This window comes from Peromyscus eremicus, chromosome 4 (genome assembly GCF_949786415.1).
Source record: "Peromyscus eremicus chromosome 4, PerEre_H2_v1, whole genome shotgun sequence".
NCBI lineage: Eukaryota > Metazoa > Chordata > Mammalia > Rodentia > Cricetidae > Peromyscus > Peromyscus eremicus.
Window position 1 is genome coordinate 127,349,371 of NC_081419.1, and position 18,268 is coordinate 127,367,638.

Below are 18,268 nucleotides of genomic sequence, written 5' to 3' on the forward strand. Positions count from 1 at the left end.
ATTTTTTCCCAAGATGGCATGTTAATGTTAGTATTACAATATAAAACATTCCAATTTTTAAAAGTCTCAGTCTTTAAAAATTCAAATACTCTAAGAGTTCAGTCTCTCTAAAATTCCAATACCTCTCAATTGTGGGCTCCTGTAAAATAAAAAATAAGTTAAACCCTTTCTTACTCCAAGATGAAAGAACCAGGGCACAGTCACAATCAGGCCAGTGCAAAACCAAAGTTCAACCATGTAAAGCTCGGTGTCAGACTTCTGGGACTCACCCACAATCTTCTGGGCTCTGATGGGCTTGCCACAGGACAGACAGCACTCCCCGGGGCTCAAGCCAGCTCCACTTCTTGGCTGCCAATATTCTTGATGGTCACACCATGTATGGTACTGGCATCTCCAAAATGTTGGCATCTCCCCAGCAACTTGGCTGCACCTTCACCAATAGCCTCTCCTGAACTCTCTTTAGGAACTCTGATCCTGCCACACAGTGCCAATCCTCAACTCCTCTCCATGACCTCTTCACCCCTGGTGCTTCTTCTATAGTTGAAGCTGAACCTTCACCAATGGTCTCTTCCAGATTCACCTCAGGGACTCAAGTCCTGGCAAAACAGTGCCAAGTCTCAACTGTTCTCCGTGACCCCTTTATGCCTTCAAAACCAGCACAACTAGCCAGGCGGTGATGGCGCGTGCTTTTAATCCCAGCACTTGGGAGGCAGAGGCAAATGGATCTCTGTGAGTTTGAGGCCAGCCTGGTCTACAGAGCGAGATTCAGGACAGGCTCCAAAGCTACACAGAGAAACCATGTCTAGAAACAAACAAACAAACAGCACTACCTAGGAGACTCTTACACATACCAAGTTTGGCTTCTAGCACAGAATACAGCTTTGGTCCCCTCTGGACCACCGTTTCAGTGAAATGACCCTGAGGGAACACTTTCCAGAAGATTTTGCTTCAGTGATGCTGGTCTCTTCTTAATCACCACTAATTTCTCAGCTCCTGCTGACTAGCACTGATTGTCCCAGCAAAGCAAAGCTTTCACTTTAGTGGTTCAGAGTTAACCAGAACCATCAATTCTTAATTCAAAATATTGGACGGCACCAACAGAGTCCTTAAGGGACTCACATATTTCCCTATGGAACTCCACAAGCCAGGCCTCCATCATCTGCACCAACAGATGATGGTATGATATGAGAAGTGGAGCTGGTCTTCCAAGCTCCCATCCAACAGCCCGCTCAGGTCTGAGCATTCAATGGCTTTTCCAGTCCAAAGCTAAAATGCCACTGCAGTCCTTCAAAAACATGACCTGGTATAAATTCTGCCTTAGTTAAAGTTTCTATTGCTGTGATAAAACACCACAACCAGCCAGGCGGTGGTGGTGCATGCCTTTAATCCCAGCACTTGGGAAGCAGAGGCAGGCAGATCTTTGTGAGTTCGAGGCTAGCCTGGTCTACAGAGTGAGATCTAGGACAGGCACCAAAAAAACAAAACAAACAAAAAAAAAACCACCACAACCAATGCAACTTGGAGGAAAGGGTCGATTTCAGCTTAGGGCAAGAACTCAAGGCAGGAACCTGGGGTTGGCAGAAACCGAAGCAAAGGCCATGGTGGCGGGGGGGGGGGGGGGGGGGGGGATGCTGCTTACTGGCTTGTTCAGCCTATAGACCCCAGGAGGCAATGACTAAGGAACACTGAGACACAAAGAACATATCATACATGTCACCAGACTCAGGATTCTCACCAGAGATAGAATTAAAGGACAGGCACAGACAATTTAAGCAGAAGCTCTCATTGAGCTGCTGGAGTATTGTGACAACCTGCTTTCTGTTGCCGTAACAAAATGCCCGGGGAAATCACCTTAAAGGAGGAGAAAAAGGTTATTTGGCTCACAGTTTCAGAGTTTACAGTCCACGGTCTATCGGATCCACGGCTCTGAGCCTGTCACAAGGCAGACACCATGGCTCACTTCATAACAACTGGGAAGCAAGAAGAAAGAAAGTCACAGCCCCCATGTTCCCTGCAAGGACAACCTTGAAATGACTTAGCTTTCTCCCACAAGGCCCCACTTCCATGGTTCCACCATCTCTTCGTTGCTCCAGAGACTGGAGAACAAGCAAGCTTGGGGGGATGCATCACATCCAAATGATAGCAAGTGTGTCCACAACATGGCAAGGGACTTCCCCAAAGACCTAACCAGGAGAGGCATGGGATGCTTTCTATGGCCTACTCTCCGAAGCCACACCCATCACTTTTGGTTGATCTCTCTTTACTAGAAGTGAGTCACCAAGGAAGGGAGAATCAAGCTCGCACTCTGGAAGGAGCAACTGAGCATCTGTGGGCAAGGCTAAAAGCCATCTTCCCTCTCCCTTCCAGATGTCCCTGGGCATGGCCTTCAGTCAGTAGCCAGAGGCACAGGTACGCAGCGTCCCAGCAAACCACGTTTTCCCCTAAAATCTTCTCTCTTTGAAGATGAAAATGACTGTGGGTCAGGGCTTGGTTATTCAACATCAATGTCCCTCCCCACTCTATCCAACCCACATCAAAGCAGAATTACTGTAGTGGGCAGTGAATAAAGTGTTCTCCAGCTGCATCTCTCCATCTGCCACGCCTCCCCTCCCCCATTGAGGGCCTGCGTGAGACAAGCTCAGGTGGAATCCGGACAAAGCGTGAAGTAACTGTAACCCGTGAAGCAGCCATGAAAAAGCCATGCTCCTTTACCATTTAATTGCAGCGAGAGTAACGTCCTGGTTGGGAGGGAACTCTTCTCAGGTGATATTGTCTTAGATACAGAGGTGAGGGGGAGAGAGAGATTCTTCTCATCCTGTTACCTAAAAAACATAAACTTACTAACATCAGTCTCGCTCACATCTACTTTGCAGTCACCTTCTAATTAAGACGGTTTGCTTCTGAGAGTTTTTTAACTTTGTTCCATGGGGCTGGTTCGGTGGCTTAGTGGGTAGTGTCACTGAACCCGAAGATCCAAGTGCTGGGATCAAACCCAGGTCTTTATTCTTTTTACAAGCACTCTACAGACTAAGCCATCTCCTCGGAATATAGATGTCTTGGAATAAAAAGTGAGGACCAGTTAGAGGAATATGAGAAGTAAATAAGGGAGATGGTGGAGCCTCACCAGCCTCTGTCCTAGACTTCTTCGAGCCCAGGAGATTGATCTTCAGGCCACTAGTCAGGCGTCGGTGTGCAGTTGTCTCTGTAGCCACAAGAGGGAGCTAATGTAAATGCTAGTCCCTATTGCAGTGGAAAGAACTCACTTTTACAGTGTGTGTGTGTGTGTGTGTGTGTGTGTGTGTGTGTGTGTGTGTGTTCATATATGTTCCACATGTGTATGTCTCAATACAATTTCCTAGCGCCACTTTTCTTCTTCCATCATGTGACTCCCAGTGAGTCAGTGGGTTCTTGTCCCACCCTCCTCCTCCAAGAGGAGAGTGAGCAGACATCGGAGTGCACAAACACGAGATACTTTATGACCAATTCAGGAGTAACAACCTTCAAACTGATAAAACAACTTAGGTTGCCTCGAGGGACTGAAATGAACCGAGTCGAACTCTCCATAGCTGATGAGAGGTTGGTGCTTTGAAAATGCTACAGCTCAAAGGCTCTCAGGGCATCAGATGCCAATCAAGAGCCTTCCCTTGCCAGGCACATCTGTGGCTGTGGGAAGCGTTATGGCTCTCTCAGACTTCCTGAGCAGCTGGCCTTTGAAGTGGTCGGTGCTTCCACCTCCAGTGGCTAGAAACTGTTTTGGAGGCCAAGGCAGGAACATGTTCCCAAGGCCTACAGTGGTGGGGAGGGGCAGAGAAGCCCTCGTCACCTCTGAGAAGTCCATCTAGAGCTGTCAAAAGTCATCAGCAGGTCTGGGTGTCAGGTGACCATCTGCTTTTCTCCAACCTGGTCCCGTTGGGTTCTGGCTGCCAAAAGTTGGGGCCTTGAGTGGCAAGGGGTGGTTTCCTTGGCCCCAGGCTTGAGTTTTAAGCCCACCCACCACAGCACCCCAGAATCCACATCTAGCAAGAAGCCCAACACCTGAGGCCCTTTCCACCCACACCATGGTTGATCAAACTCGGGTCATCAATCTTGGTGGGAAAGCAACATTATCCACTGAGCCATCTGGAGTCCAAGAGACTTTTATGGAGCAGGCACCAAGCAGCACTCTACTGTCCTGCAAGACTCCATCCCCAGGGACATGGAGGCTCCATGTCTCCTAAGTTATAAAGCTTTGTGGGCAGTCAGTCCAGCACTCAGGTGCCAGTCAGGCTCCACGGCTCGAGTTCCTTGCTGCCTGCAGAAAACTCATGCCCTACAGACATTTTTAAAGCTGGATTTCGAACACAGACTGGCTTCACATAACCTCCCTGTGACACCACAGATGACCTTGACTTTCGAATCCTCCTGTCTCCACCTCCTTGGTGCTGGGATCGTAGGCATCCCAGCGTATCCGGTTTATGTGTTGCTGGAGCTCGAACCCAAGGCTTCGCTCATGCTGAGCAAGTGCTCTACCAACTGAACTGCCTCAGCCCTACTTCCAAAAGAAATTGATTCTGAACGCTGATTAGTGCCCAGACCGGTACTGTAATGTGCTTATCACTCTCCCAGTCAGCACAGCACGCCATCCTGCATTAGCTGCTTCCTCCCTGTCTTAGGTTTCCATTGCTGGGACAAAACATTGACCAAAAACAACTTGATGAGAAAAGGGTTTATTTCACCTCAAAGGCCATCATTGAGGTGAGTCAGGTCAAGAACCTGAAGCAGAGACCATGGAGGGGTGTTGCTTACTGACCTGCTTCCTGTGGCTGGCTCAGCTTGCTATTTTATACAACCCAGGACCACTATCCCCAGGGTGCATCATTCACAGTTGTTTGGACCATCCCACATCAATCATTAATCAAGGAAATTCCCCCACAGACTTACCTACACACCAATCTGATGGAAGTATTTTCTCAACTGAGGTTCCCTCTTCCCAGATGATGTGGGCATATGTCAAGTTGTCAAAAAAAAAAAAAAATCTAACCAGGACAGTTCCCAAAGAGTTGTAGATTTATGACAAAAATATAAGAGATGAGGGTATACCTCAGTGGTCAAGTACCTGCTGAGTGGGCCCCAGGTCCCAGGTTCTATCCTCTGTACCAACCTTAGGCAGGTAATTCACCAGACCATGGGTTGAGCTGATGGTGGTGGTTGGGTTGTAATGATTGGGTGGTGATGGTTCAGCCATGGTGACCCTCCATGCTGCCTCGATGGGGGCCTATGAAGTGCTCTACAACAGACAGCCAGAACAAGAAACTGGCTGAACACATTTGTGTCAACACGCAGGAATCAGAGTTAAGTGCGAGTGAGGCAAGGTTTAAAGAGATGTTCCTCCAAAGGGAGCATGGACCTTCAGCTAGTGATGGCTGCCCTTGAAGCTGCCCAAGGTTGCCTAGCTTCGTGAGCATGCTGTGCCAAAGCATGCACAGACACATTTGTGACTTCCCCCAACATTGGAATTTATTGAATAATAATAAATTTATGGACCATATCGGTTTTGTTGGCGGCCGTTTGCCAAGCACTCATGATTTCCCTTGATCGTTGGCCACTGGCAAGCCAAGGTCTTTTATTCCAATCTCAATTATTAATATTGACTCTTAGATTATGCTTCACATAGTATTAAACCGTATCTGCGTGTGTGTGTGTATATATGTAGATTACAGAGTGGCTGTGAGAGGATTAAGGGGCCACAGAGGTCAAAGAATTCAACGAAGCTTAACTAGAAGTTGAGACAGAGAGTCGATGCAAATTCGTAGAAAGTCACTGCAAGTGATTAGATAAGACATTGCTGAACTAGTTGGAAAGCTGCTGGCGGCCACAGAGTCAAGCCACAGGGCTGAGTCAGCAGGATCTCAGGGCTGTGAAGGTGAGATTCAGGACTGGGTCCTGATGGATGGATAGATGTCAGGGACCCCACAAGCCTCAGCAGGAAGTTGATTGGCGTGAGGTAAAGAACAAAACTCCAGTCCGGGCTATCTTTGCAGGCACTGGATCAAAACCTCCAGGGTCTGACCTCATGGTTTATTCCTCTCACATATTTAAGCACAGGAAAAGTTTGGGGTTTCCACATGACAATTATCACAACAAAGCTTTAGGCATAGCGACATAGAAACTCTCTAGGAAGGTGGCAGAGCACCTGTGACCTTTACAATGAGTTCTACTGGCTGATAAACAGAGCTCAGGGCTGGGCCTAGAGTAAGGATCTGTGATAAGCGTAAGGATGGATTCTATTGGTGGAGGATGCAAAGTGCATGGGGCCTCTTGCATAGGGATGGGTTCTATTCGTTGAGAGACAAAGCTCGGAATTAGGATTAGGGCCTAAACAATGCTTGGGATATTGGAAGGATTCTGGTGAAGGCTGGCTCCTTAAAGACAAGCAAAGGGTCACCAGATTGTCTGACCATTGTCACTCTGACATTCCAGGTGACCGGGCATCAATTCATTTCCTTCCTTTGAAGAAAATAGGCCGCATGATTGACAATCCTGGTTTCTCTAATGCTCACTCTAAGCTGTGCTTCCTACACAGGTCAGCAGGTTTGGGTCAACAGGTAGATGGGCAGGTGGGCTGCTGAGTACAGGGGTGGGTGGATGGGTGAGTGGGTGGATGGACAAACTCCTGGGTCTATGCTTTTATCCAAGCAGCATGTAGCCCAGAAACCTCTTTTTCTGTTTTGTACTAGCAAAGGCTAAATCCACCACGCACCTTAATGTGCCACTTGCAGAGGCCTCATTCCCGCCATACTGCAGGTCGAGTGCACATGCCAGGAACCCGCCATAGTAGCTCAAACACGCAGGCTGCCACTAACTTGAGAGAAACAACTAGGAACTGTTTTTAGCTCCATTTTAGAATCTTTTTTCTCGTAGCCATGTTGGGAAGCTGAGGTGGGTGGAGCCAGCAGCCACAGCTGCTGCAGTTTAAAGGAATAGATTCACAATAAGACAGATTCAGATGTAATAGTTTACAATGTGTGTAAAATATATGTAGGCTTGAAAGAGACAAAAAGGTGATATATACAGTTATATAAACAAATACATAGTTTTAAAAAATAAGGTCTTTAAAGAGACAGTAAAATTAATATAAAAATAAGCCACGTAAAGAGAGACACTGCCAGCCGCCATGATGACAAACAGCATGTGAAGATGCCGGTAAGCCACGAGCCACGTGGCAAGGTATAGATTTATAGAAATGGATTAAGAACAGTTAGTAAGAAGCCTGCCACGGCCATACAGTTTGTAACCAATATAAGTCTCTGTGTTTACTTGGTTGGGTCTGAGTGGCTGTGGGACTGGCGTGGGTGAGAGATATTTGTCCTGACTGTGGGCCAGGCAGAAAAACTCTAGCTACAACAAATGGACGGCAATTTGAGTGAGCTGAGTCAAGCAGTGGGAGGCAAGCTGTGCTGAAGCTCTGGGGGACATCAGAAGTCCTCTGCCTGTGGAAGTCCTCTGTCGAAGTCCTCTGCCTGTGGAAGTCCTCTGCCTGTTAAAGTCCTCTGCCTGTGGAAGTCCTCTGTCCGTTGAAGTCCTCTGCCTGTTGAAGTCCTCTGTCTGTTGAAGTCCTCTGCCTGTGGAAGTCCTCTGCCTGTGGAAGTCCTCTGCCTGTAGAAGTCCTCTGCCTGTGGAAGTCCTCTGCCTGTGGAAGTCCTCTGTCTGTTGAAGTCCTCTGCCTGTGGAAGTCCTCTGCCTGTTGAAGTCCTCTGCCTGTGGAAGTCCTCTGTCCGTTGAAGTCCTCTGCCTGTTGAAGTCCTCTGTCTGTTGAAGATCTCTGCCTGTGGAAGTCCTCTGTCCGTTGAAGTCCTCTGCCTGTTGAAGTCCTCTGTCTGTTGAAGATCTCTGCCTGTGGAAGTCCTCTGCCTGTTGGTGACTTGATACACACATTGAGTATTTAGATGACATGTCAAGGCCTGTGATCACTGCCATCACAGTGGTAGATGTTCTTCTCTTCATGTGGTCTAGGTGAGAATGTTGAGCTCTTTGTTAGTCTACTGTGTTAAAGTCCTCCCACCTGACTTTTCTGATATGATTTTAATATACTACTATGCACATGTGTTCCTATCTACTTTGATAAGCTGATAGATGGCATCATTTTCTTTTAAGAATATTGTCCATCATTCTGTGCCTTGCAGTTGGCGCAGAACCAGTGCTGTGTTTGTGTACAGGGAGATGCAGGGTTATTCTGCCTCTGTATTTGCGTTCAAAGTAGAGCCAAATGTTGATTTGAAAAATGGAGTCATTCAGGACAAGGCACAGTCGGAAGCCATCTTACAATAAGGAGAAACTTGGTACATCACACAACCCAATAACCCTCATGTTACCCCTGAACCCCTAGACAGGTAATATCAGGTAAAAATGGTAATTTTTGTTTTCAATGCCGGGGCTTTGTTCTCTGTCTTAGCAGCTTACCCAGGACTCCTCTCTAAATGAGTAACCAGTACTGGGTGGAATGCTCAAAACCAAAAGAGTTATTATCAGCCCAGCCTTGGGAATTACCTACCCTATAGGCATGACATTGAGAGTCCTCACCTAAAACGTATGAGTTAAAAATCTATGACTCGGTGCTTGTAAACTGTGGCAGCTGCAGTCATGTGATGAACCATCCTGCCTCCACCTTAGGCTTAAAAGCCATCTTATAGTAAAGACAAACTAGGTTCACTCCTGTTTATCATTAAACCTGTTTCTCAAGGATTGGGCTATGACCCACCTGCAACCTTAACTACAAATGGCTCTGTACTGCCTGTTCAAGAAATAGCAATCATGTCTTTGTTTCAAAAAGTTGTTTATAGCCAGGCTGGAGAGATGGCACAGATGTTAAAAGCACTGGCTGCTTTTCCTAGAGATCCTGAGTTCAATTTCCAGCAACCACATGGTGGCTTACAACCATCTGTAATGAGATCTGGTGCCCCCTTCTGGCATGCAGGCATACATGCAGGCAGAACATTGTATACAAAATAAAGGGGGAAAAAGTTGTTTATAACCATCTAGCAACCCTACGTTTGTTTTAAAAAGGTTGTTATGGTGTCTTAGTTAAGTTTTTATTGCTGTGAAGAGACACCATGACCACAGCAACTCTTAGAGACAAAACATTTCATTGAGGTGGCTTGCTTACAGTTTCAGAGATTCAGTTCATTATCCTCATGGTGAGGAACATGGCGGCTGGGAGTATGGCAGCATGCAGGCAGACATGGTACTGGCTAAATCTTGACGAGAAGGCAGCAAGAAGTTGACTAAGACACTGGGCAGTATCTTGAGCATAGGAAACCTCAAAGCCATCCCCAACAGTGACACACTTCCTCCAACAAGGCCATATCTACTCCAACAAAGCCACACCTCCTAATGCCACTCCCTATGTGTGGTGATATTGTGTTCCCAAAATATTGTGCACCCTAATAAACTTGTCTGGGGTCAGAGAACAGACAGCCACTAGATATAGAGGCCAGAAAATGGTGGCACACACGCCTTTAATCCTATCACTTGGAAGGCAGAGATCCATCCGGATCTCTGTGAGTTTAAAGCCACACTGGAAACAGCCAGGCATGGTAACTCATGCCTTTAATCCCAGGAAGTGAGCCTTTAATCCCAGGAAGTGAGCCTTTAATCCCAGGAAGTGAGGGCAGGAAGTAGAAAAGTATTTAAGACGTGAACTAGAGCCTGGTTAAGCTTTTTAGGCTTTTGAGCAGCAGTTCAGCTGAGAGGCATCCAGTCTGAGGAAACAGGATCAGCTGAGGAATTTGCAAGGTGAGGTAGCTGTGGCTTGTTCTGCTTCTCTGATCTTTCAGCATTCACCCCAATACCTGGCTCCAGGTTTGTTTTTATTAGTAAGACCTTTTAAGATTCGTGCTACACCTATGAGATTATAAGATTATGGGGGTTAATTACATTCAAACTGCCACATATGGCTACCTTGTTCTGATTACCTTGTTATGCCCACCTTGCGACCATGTCTTTGTTTCAGGAGGGACTAACTTGTTAGGCTTATGTTCTGCTCCTGTAACCCCGCCTATTTTGCCAGCCAAATTCCCCACTTGGTAAACCCCTACCCCTGAGCTATAAAAGCCTTGTCTTCCTCACTTTCAATGGTGACCTCTCGAACCCCACCTTAGGGAAAGACAGCCCATGTACACGAATAAAAAAGTTTGCTTTAACTAATTGCTTGCTTTAACTAATTTGGCCTTGATGACTTGGGCCAGTGGTCTTTCTCCTCCTATCTTTGGGATTAACACATGCTCTGAGGCTCAGAGACTCTTCCCCCCACAAACCTCATCCCACCTGACACAGAAGCAGAGAAAGAATGGATTACCCAGAAAGGATAAAGACTCATTGAAAATAACTGGTAGACACAGGGGGGGATATAAGATTCTGTCACCCCACACAGAGCAAAACATTAGCAAGGGACTTCATGACTCATGGCATCTTAAAAGAAAGGCATCAACCGTTCTAGCCACTTGTGCCTTTTGGGAACAAAAAGAAAAAAAAAAAAACATGAAGTCCTCAGTCCAAAAAGTCGTAACATCCTGTCTGCACTGCTCCTGTAACACTAACTAGGCCACTGCCTCTCCTTCACCTTGTGCAAAGCATGGGCACATTCTGAGGAAAAAGACTGACACCTGAGTGTTCTCCACTGCTTCCTTGTTAGAGATGTAAACATCATCTGGTGTTTGCTGACACCTCTCAAGATGAATAAGGGCCTATTCACTCAGGCTGCAAGAATTCAAGAGCTTGTTCTCTAGGATAGACTTCTCCCTTCTGAGTCTCCACAGCCTCAAGAATATCCTGAGGAGAAGGTCGCTTACAGTATGAGCTGTGAACTCTTTAAAATTCTCTTCAAACAAGAAAGCACAGTATCTTAATGCCTCGTGGCTTGGGTCCTGGAACCCTGATTAAGGGTGGGGAGGGAATGAAGAAAGAACGGACACGTTACATGGAAGCTGGGACCAGGTGGGAAGCTGCTCCCACCACAGCCTGGAACCTCTGCATGTTTATTAGGTGCAGCAGGGGAGAGGGTTAGCTAGTCCACAGGCGGTCTCTGTAGGGAGCAGTTGCAGACCACAACATCCCGGAGGAGGAAGCTGCAGTTACCAGTCTTTGCACACACTGATCAATAGTCTATAAACACTCAGACTCAGACCCCCAATGAAAGCTTTGCCATTTCTCTTGAGTCTGGGTAAGAGCTTTGCCAAATTTCCCATGAGTCAATTGGCCCTGGAGTACTCAACATGCCTATGCCCATGTCAAAATACACATCTACCCAAGACTTCACTCACTCAGGGCTTCCTCGGCTCCCTACATATTAACTTCTTTAAAGCTGTAAGTTCCATTTATAATCCCCCCAGCAACTGTAACATTATGTTCTGGTTTGCTTCATTATTTTTCTTTTAGGCACTGTTATATAGTCACATATTCTCAATGATTACAATCTCATTCTGTATTCCTGTATTTTTTTCCATTGGCTTCCTTCTTAGGACTGTTCTTTGGTGTTTTGTCATTGTCTCAGAATACCACCCTCAGTTCTTACAAAACAAAGTAACAATAATTACCCAAACAGTCTTGCTTTGAAGCACAGAAGATGATGAAGACTGCTGTCTGACAGAACCAAACGGCCCTTGAGAGTCTGGCAGCACACAGGAGAAAGCCGCGCCACTGTGAGGCAGAGCACTGTGCACATCTACCTGACAACCAGGGCAAGGTGTGCCCTCAGTCCTGCACAGTTTGCGTGCCCATAAATCTGTGCTTGATTCCTCAGTAGGTTTTGATGATTTGTTTGCATTATGGTTACCAGGCACCTCGTGATAGAAGAAAATATAAAAGCCATGTTGGCTTTGGGGTCAGTCTTGGGGTCAGGCAAAACCATCTGCTGATGCTTTATTGCTTCTGTATGGCTTGATGTCTCCTCTCATATAGAAAGAGTCAAGAGAAAGCCAAGATAAACGCCCAAGTGCACGTGGCCCTCAAGTAGGGCTAACTCCTTTCCCAGATGCAAACTTTCAGTTTTCTGGGAATCTCACAAACAAGATTCTAAACTTTACTTACAGTAAAATGTGTCTTAACTTCCTTAACCCCTGTGACCTATGGTTTTACCTTACCAGCTTTAATCCTGTCCAGTGTACCTTGGGAGCTAGCCTATGACCTCGTTTACCAAAAAGGAAACAAATAGAAAGGGGCTGAGAAAGTGGCTCGGTGGTTAAGAACACTTGCTGCTCTTGCAGAGGAGCTGGGCTTGGTTCCCAGCACTCACTTGATAGTTCCCAGCATCCACATGATGGTTCACATCAGCTCTAACTTCAGTTCCAGGGGATCTGACACCCACTTCTGGCCTCCTCAGGCACCAGACACACATGCATACAGGCAAACACTCACATATAAAAAATAAAAACAAATAAGTACTCTTTAAAATAGTGGGAAAGGTCTTCCGAAACTCTTGGAAGGATGTAACGAGAAGCCACCAAAGCAGTATATCACTTGAGCACGGTTCTCTCAGAAGAAGCCTGTGCGCTCACACTTGGCCGCCCCATCCCTTTCCTAAGAACTCCTATCCCCACCTTAGACACACATGCAAAAGCTGTTTCCTGATAAAGTCCCCACCCAGCCCTGCTTCCTCCTGGCTCCTCATGAAATTCTTTCCTGGGACATAGTCAAGAATCTGACTTCACAGGAGTAGAGGTCTCCGAAGAGAACTGTTACAGGCACCGTGTGGAGCTGTGGCTCTCGTTCTGCCACTGGCACTCCAACATGGGACTCTCCAGGGAGCTTCCAGGCTTTCAACACCAGACTGGGACTGCCTAAGCCCTTAGCCTCATGTCTGAGCAGCTACCGGCTTCTCTGCCTCTTCTGCATGCAGATGGCCATTGCTGACTACCTAGCCATTCTAAAAAATTCTCCCTTTATGGTCAACATTCTGTTGGTTCTGTTCCTCTAGAAAACCATGCCTAACACAGTCAGAATATAAAACTAAAATATGTGCCCACAGATCCAGAAATTCTGCCCCCACAGAACCTACCCCACCTGTACCCAGAGCTAGCTGTCAACAATGGGACTGTTGGAAATAAGAATGCCCTCCTCTAAGGGAGGAAAAACTGCAGTCGGGATATAATATATGAGAGAAGAATAAATTAATTAAAAAAAAAAAAAGAATGTCTTCCTCTCAGAACACAGTGTCAAAGTTGCAGCTGAAATATGACACTGGAATGCTGAGGGGGAAGTGATGTCATGTGGTTAGATGGTGGAAGGGAAGGGAATCCCCAAGACATGCCCCAAGAGGCAGAAGACCAAGGACAGAACCTTGGAGTCCTTTGTCCTGGGAACAAACAGGTAAGCCCTTCTCTGCAAGGCCAGTAGGCAGGTACTGGCAGTGACTGCAGCTGCAGGGAGCAGAGTGGGTTGGGCCAAGGAGTTTGTCTGCAAGGCACTCCATCTCCTGTTACTCCAGTGAAGATTTATCTGGGAGCTGAGCCGCTTTCCCCAAACATTTTGTAAAACAAGTATCTAGGACTGGGCCACTGGCTCAGTTGGTCATGTGATTGCATAACCCTGGGTTCAATCCCCAGCACTGCATAAACTGGTTATAGTGACCTAGCACCCAGGAGGTGGAGGCAGGAGGGTCAGAAGTGTAATGTCATCCTTGGCTATATACAGAATCTAAGCTGAGCCTGGGCTACATGAGGCTCTGTCTCAAAAATAAACAAACAAATCCTAAATCTCCACACCTGCACACAATTTGAACTGTGTAGTGGGCACACACCCATACAAGTGCTAGACTGTAATTAGTGGTTTGTTCTGCTTGCCAGCTCACAGTGTATCTACCCACTCTGTCCTACCCATGTATGTATGTGTACCACATGCATGCAGTGCCTACAGAAGCCAGAAGAGGGCATTAAATTACCAGAAGCCAGAGTTACTGGTAGTTGTGAGCCACTATTGGTGCTAGGAAGGGACCCAGGTCATCTGCAAAGGCAACCAGTACTCTTAACTACTGAGCCATCTCTCCAGCCTGTAGCCTATATTTTTAATTTTAAGGTAAATTTTATACACAATGAAATGTACAAATCTTTAAGTATAACTGTGTACTACTTTGGGGAGGATTTATGTGTGTCAGTGTGTTATGTATATGTGGTGTATATACACATGTATGTGAAGGTATGTATGATGGTTTGAATAAGAATGTCCCCCATGGTCTCATATATTTGAATGTGTAGTCACCAAGGAGTAGCACTATTTGAAAGGGTTAGAAGGATTAAGAGGTGTTGGAGAAAGTGTGTCACTGAGGATGGGCTTTGAGGTTTCATGTCAAGCCCATGCCAAGCTCAAAGTCTCTCTTTCAGCCTATAGATCAGGTTATAAATCATAGCTACTTCTCCAACACAATGCATGCCTACAGCCATACTCCTGATGCCATGCTCCCTGCCATGATGATAATGAACTAAACCTCTAAAACTGTAAGCAAGCCCCCAATGCTTTCTTTAATAAGAGTTGCCTTGGTCATGGTGTCTCTTCACAGCAATAGAACAGTAACTAAGACAATATGCATACCCATGCATGCACACAGAGACTAGAGGAGAATGTTGAATGTCTATTAGTCTGCCATGTTCCTTTGAGACAGAGTCCACTGAATCTGGAGTTCGGATGGCAGCTGGCAAGCACCAGCCATCCTCCTGTGTCCTCCCCGCCCCTTCACCCTCCCACATCTCGGGGGTTACAGGTACTCACACTCTGTCTTTTGTATGGATTCTGGCGGTGTGAACTCAGACCCTCAGCTTACACAGCAAGTGTTCTTACCCACTGAGCCATCTCTCCAGCCCTTGTGCATCCATTGTGTTTATACTTGTCTTTTCTTAAACAGTTTGAGTTCAGGGACACTGCCCCACTTTCAGCCCACACCTCTTGAGCCCCCTCTGAGTATCAAATCAATGTTTTTTCTTATTAATAGCACATGTTATTCAGAGAGAGAAGATTTATTGTGATTGTCCACCATGTGGCAATATGCATGGGAGACAGAGTGGACATGAGTTGACTTTGTCATGTACCTACCACTCATGGGACAGGGAAGGGCAGACAATCACACTGGAGTTAGTAAGATCGCCAAGGAGGGCTACACTGTCTGGGGAGCCCACCAAATGGAAAGATGTTTAGGGAGGCAATCTTTAAGGTCCCTTAAGGAGGGGGACAGCCAAAAAGGTTCCTAAATAGCAGAGGATCCCAGAAAGCCTCTCACTTTGACACTGAACCTGTCTGCCTAACTGTCACAAAAATGACCCTTCCTCACAGGGAAGGTGAGGATTAATAGAAGTGTGATGTGTGTCCCTGTGGGAAATGCAGGCAGCAAGTGCAGGCACTGTCTCTCCATTGTATCTGCTGCAGCTATGCATGCTGTTAAATCCTAGATCCTGCTGAGTGGTGCTCTGGGTGCTAGAGATACTGTGAATCCCACGGTGTCTTCCTCATGGAGTTCACAGTCCAGATGGTGAGACAAAGACAGAACAAAGTGCCTGGAGCTGCAGGGAGACTTTCTAGAAAGGACCTCATGACACTGAGAACAGCATGACTTCTTGCTGGGATATCAGTGTCTGCCGAGGCTTCGAGGAGGGGACGATACCTAAGCTGAGCTCTCAGTCTCTGTCTATCTGTCTCTCTTTCTCTGTGTCTCTCTGTCTCTGTCTCTTGATCATCTGTCTTCCTGCCTCCAGTTCAAACTCAGGGCTTTGTACGTGTTAGGCAAGTCTTCTAGAAACTCTACCAAGCTACACCCCAGCTCTTAAGCTGAGTCTTAAAAAAACCAATGGGACACCTCCAGATCAGTGCAGCAAGATGCATTTCAGAAGAGAAAACCACTATATAAGAGCAAAGGAAAATGAGTTGCTTGGTCACACACAGGAGAACTATTCACATCAATGTAGGAGGGAAACATGGGAAATTCAAGACCGGGCAAAGGTGGGCTGAAACATGGAGGACTGGAATAATAAGTTAGGAGCCAAACCTTCTCCTGAGAGACACAAAGAGCCAGTGACATGGTTTGTTGTAAAGATGGCATTAGCACACTCACAAGAATGGACATTATTAAATAAATGTTAGTGAAGGAATGGGCTGACAGAACACTGCAAGTGAAAGTATAGAGTGGTACCACCACTTTGGAAGGTTCTGGAAGGTTCTTATATAGCCAATCATACACCTAGCCCTATGACCCAGAAATTTCATCCCAGGAGAAATGAAAACATATTCACAGATTGACTTGCAAAAAACATTTATAAAAAGTATACACACAACTGGAAACTGCTCAGGGGGCCACTTGAAAGAAGAATGAATGAGCACATTTTGTCAAGTTCATACAATGGGAGACTGTACCCCTGTCAAAAGGATCAGCTGCGGCCCAGACGCTACCAAAACATTATCAGTGATAACTCATGGGTGAGCATGACTGAGATGCACATGTGTGCTTGAAACTATAGAATAGACTAGACTAATCTATGGTGGGAAAAAGTTAGATCCTATCCCTGCAGTGGGAGCTCAAGGGATACTGGCTGGGAAGGGTTACAGGGGACCTCTCTGGAGTGATAGTGACATTCTCAGTCTTGACAGGGGGTGGGTTACATGGGCATAGGCTTTTGTCAACACTGAACAAGCCACACTTTGCATTTGGTTTTTCTCTCTGGCACTTGACTAATCTGATGTTCTGCAGTATGACGGTAAATGTCAACCATGCTGTTGTGAGGGTTGCATCACACAGGCTGCACAGTCCCCGGGAATGTTTTATTGGTTCCAGAAAGTTCTCTAGTCTGAGGATAGGTACCAGCTATGTCAGGTGCTGCTGCCAGTCTCACCAGGGGTCTGTTCCCACCACACTTTATGTCCGTGTGCCTGCTTTTGTCTCTGGGGAGCTTTGATAAAGGCAACTCATCTTTCATGCTGACCCCACCCATTCTGAACATCATTCAGACTGTGAGTTTTAAATCCTCCCAGTCTCCAGTTACTTTGCGGCCCAAAGGGTGGTGTCGAATTCCACAGCAGGTGCCTGGCTTTGATTTCCCCAGGATCAGCTCAGCGAGGTGGCGGAGGTGACTAGTATCAGATGAACCCGGATACTGAACAAAGAAAGCCATGTGATAGCCATCTCCAAGCTGAAACCAGACTGTTAACAAATATTGAACTCCAGGCTCCAAGCATCGCCAGAGTATAGAGGGAAAGGGCACAGGCATCTGCAGCTTTCTTTGAAACACCTCAACCAGTAGTACCATAGGCAGATGGCAGGGAATGAAGCAAGCAGAGACAGGTATCCATAGCGACCCAGCAGCACCTGATACACTGTTCGAAAAGGTCTGTAGTAAGTTACTAGGGTTAGGAAAGATGGCTCTGGTTAGTGACAAGAAATCAATCTGACAGGCTAGGTGGAAGTCAGGGAGGCCTGTGAAGAATGAATGAGGAGACCTGAGGGAAGGCCTGGGCAGCAGAGGGAAAGAGGAGAGGTAGCCAGAGGCACCATTTGTGGAGATCTGGGGGCAGAGACAGAGGTGAAGAATGACCAGAAGTCAGGTCTACTCTAGAGAAATGGAACAGTCTCTGTCAGAAGCAGCAGAGAGGAATGAAGAGGGATGGGGGTGGGAGAGGCACACCAGAAGAAAGCAGGGGGTCACTGCCAGTCCCCCACTCACCAGTGGTGATCCTGGCTCGCCTCTATCAAGGGTTGAACTCCTGGTTGCCTCGTTCTCCTGGATGACCTGGTGACCGAATGAGTAATTGTTAGCACAGAAACCCCACCCTGTGAAGGGGACCACGAGGGAGGCTCCCCTGTGCACCCCTGCTGGCCCCCAGGAGGTCAGGTCAAGCAAACATCAAGATGTTCAAAGCCTTGGGAGGACCCAGGCTGAAGAACAGGTGAGGGAACCCGCTTCGCTTGGGCCTCAGAGACTCTGCTGCTGCTGGACACAGCATCCCAAGGTGAGAAACTGCAGTCCTGGTGTGACGGGCTTGGGATGTCCTCAAAGCATCGCCAATGCCGGATATCTGGGGGAGGGTTTTCTGGAATCTATGGCACTGCCGGGTGGCACTGTGGCACCATCGGGTGGCATCCAGGCACCGTCAGGTGGCACTGTGGCAGTCAGGTGGCAGTGCTTTCCATTCCTACTCTCTCAGTCTTTGTGATGATAACTCAGAGAAAAGCTGGACATGGTGTTCATGTGTTTTCAACAACGTCTCCAACCATTCATTAACTCTCCCCTTGGAGAGGAGAGAGCAAGGGCCCTGAGTG

The 18,268-nt window shown here is 47.0% G+C and overlaps 1 protein-coding gene across 1 annotated transcript in view; it reads left to right on the forward strand.

Moving 5' to 3' along the window:
* Positions 1-13,264: 13,264 nt before the first annotated feature.
* Bpifb1 (BPI fold containing family B member 1) overlaps positions 13,265-18,268 on the forward strand; it is a 38,035-nt gene continuing 33,031 nt past the window's right edge. Inside the window, exon 1 of the mRNA XM_059259695.1 lies at positions 13,265-13,341. Within this exon, the coding sequence (XP_059115678.1) occupies positions 13,279-13,341 (63 nt within the window). The 5' untranslated portion in view covers positions 13,265-13,278. The remainder of the gene's footprint in view (positions 13,342-18,268) is intronic.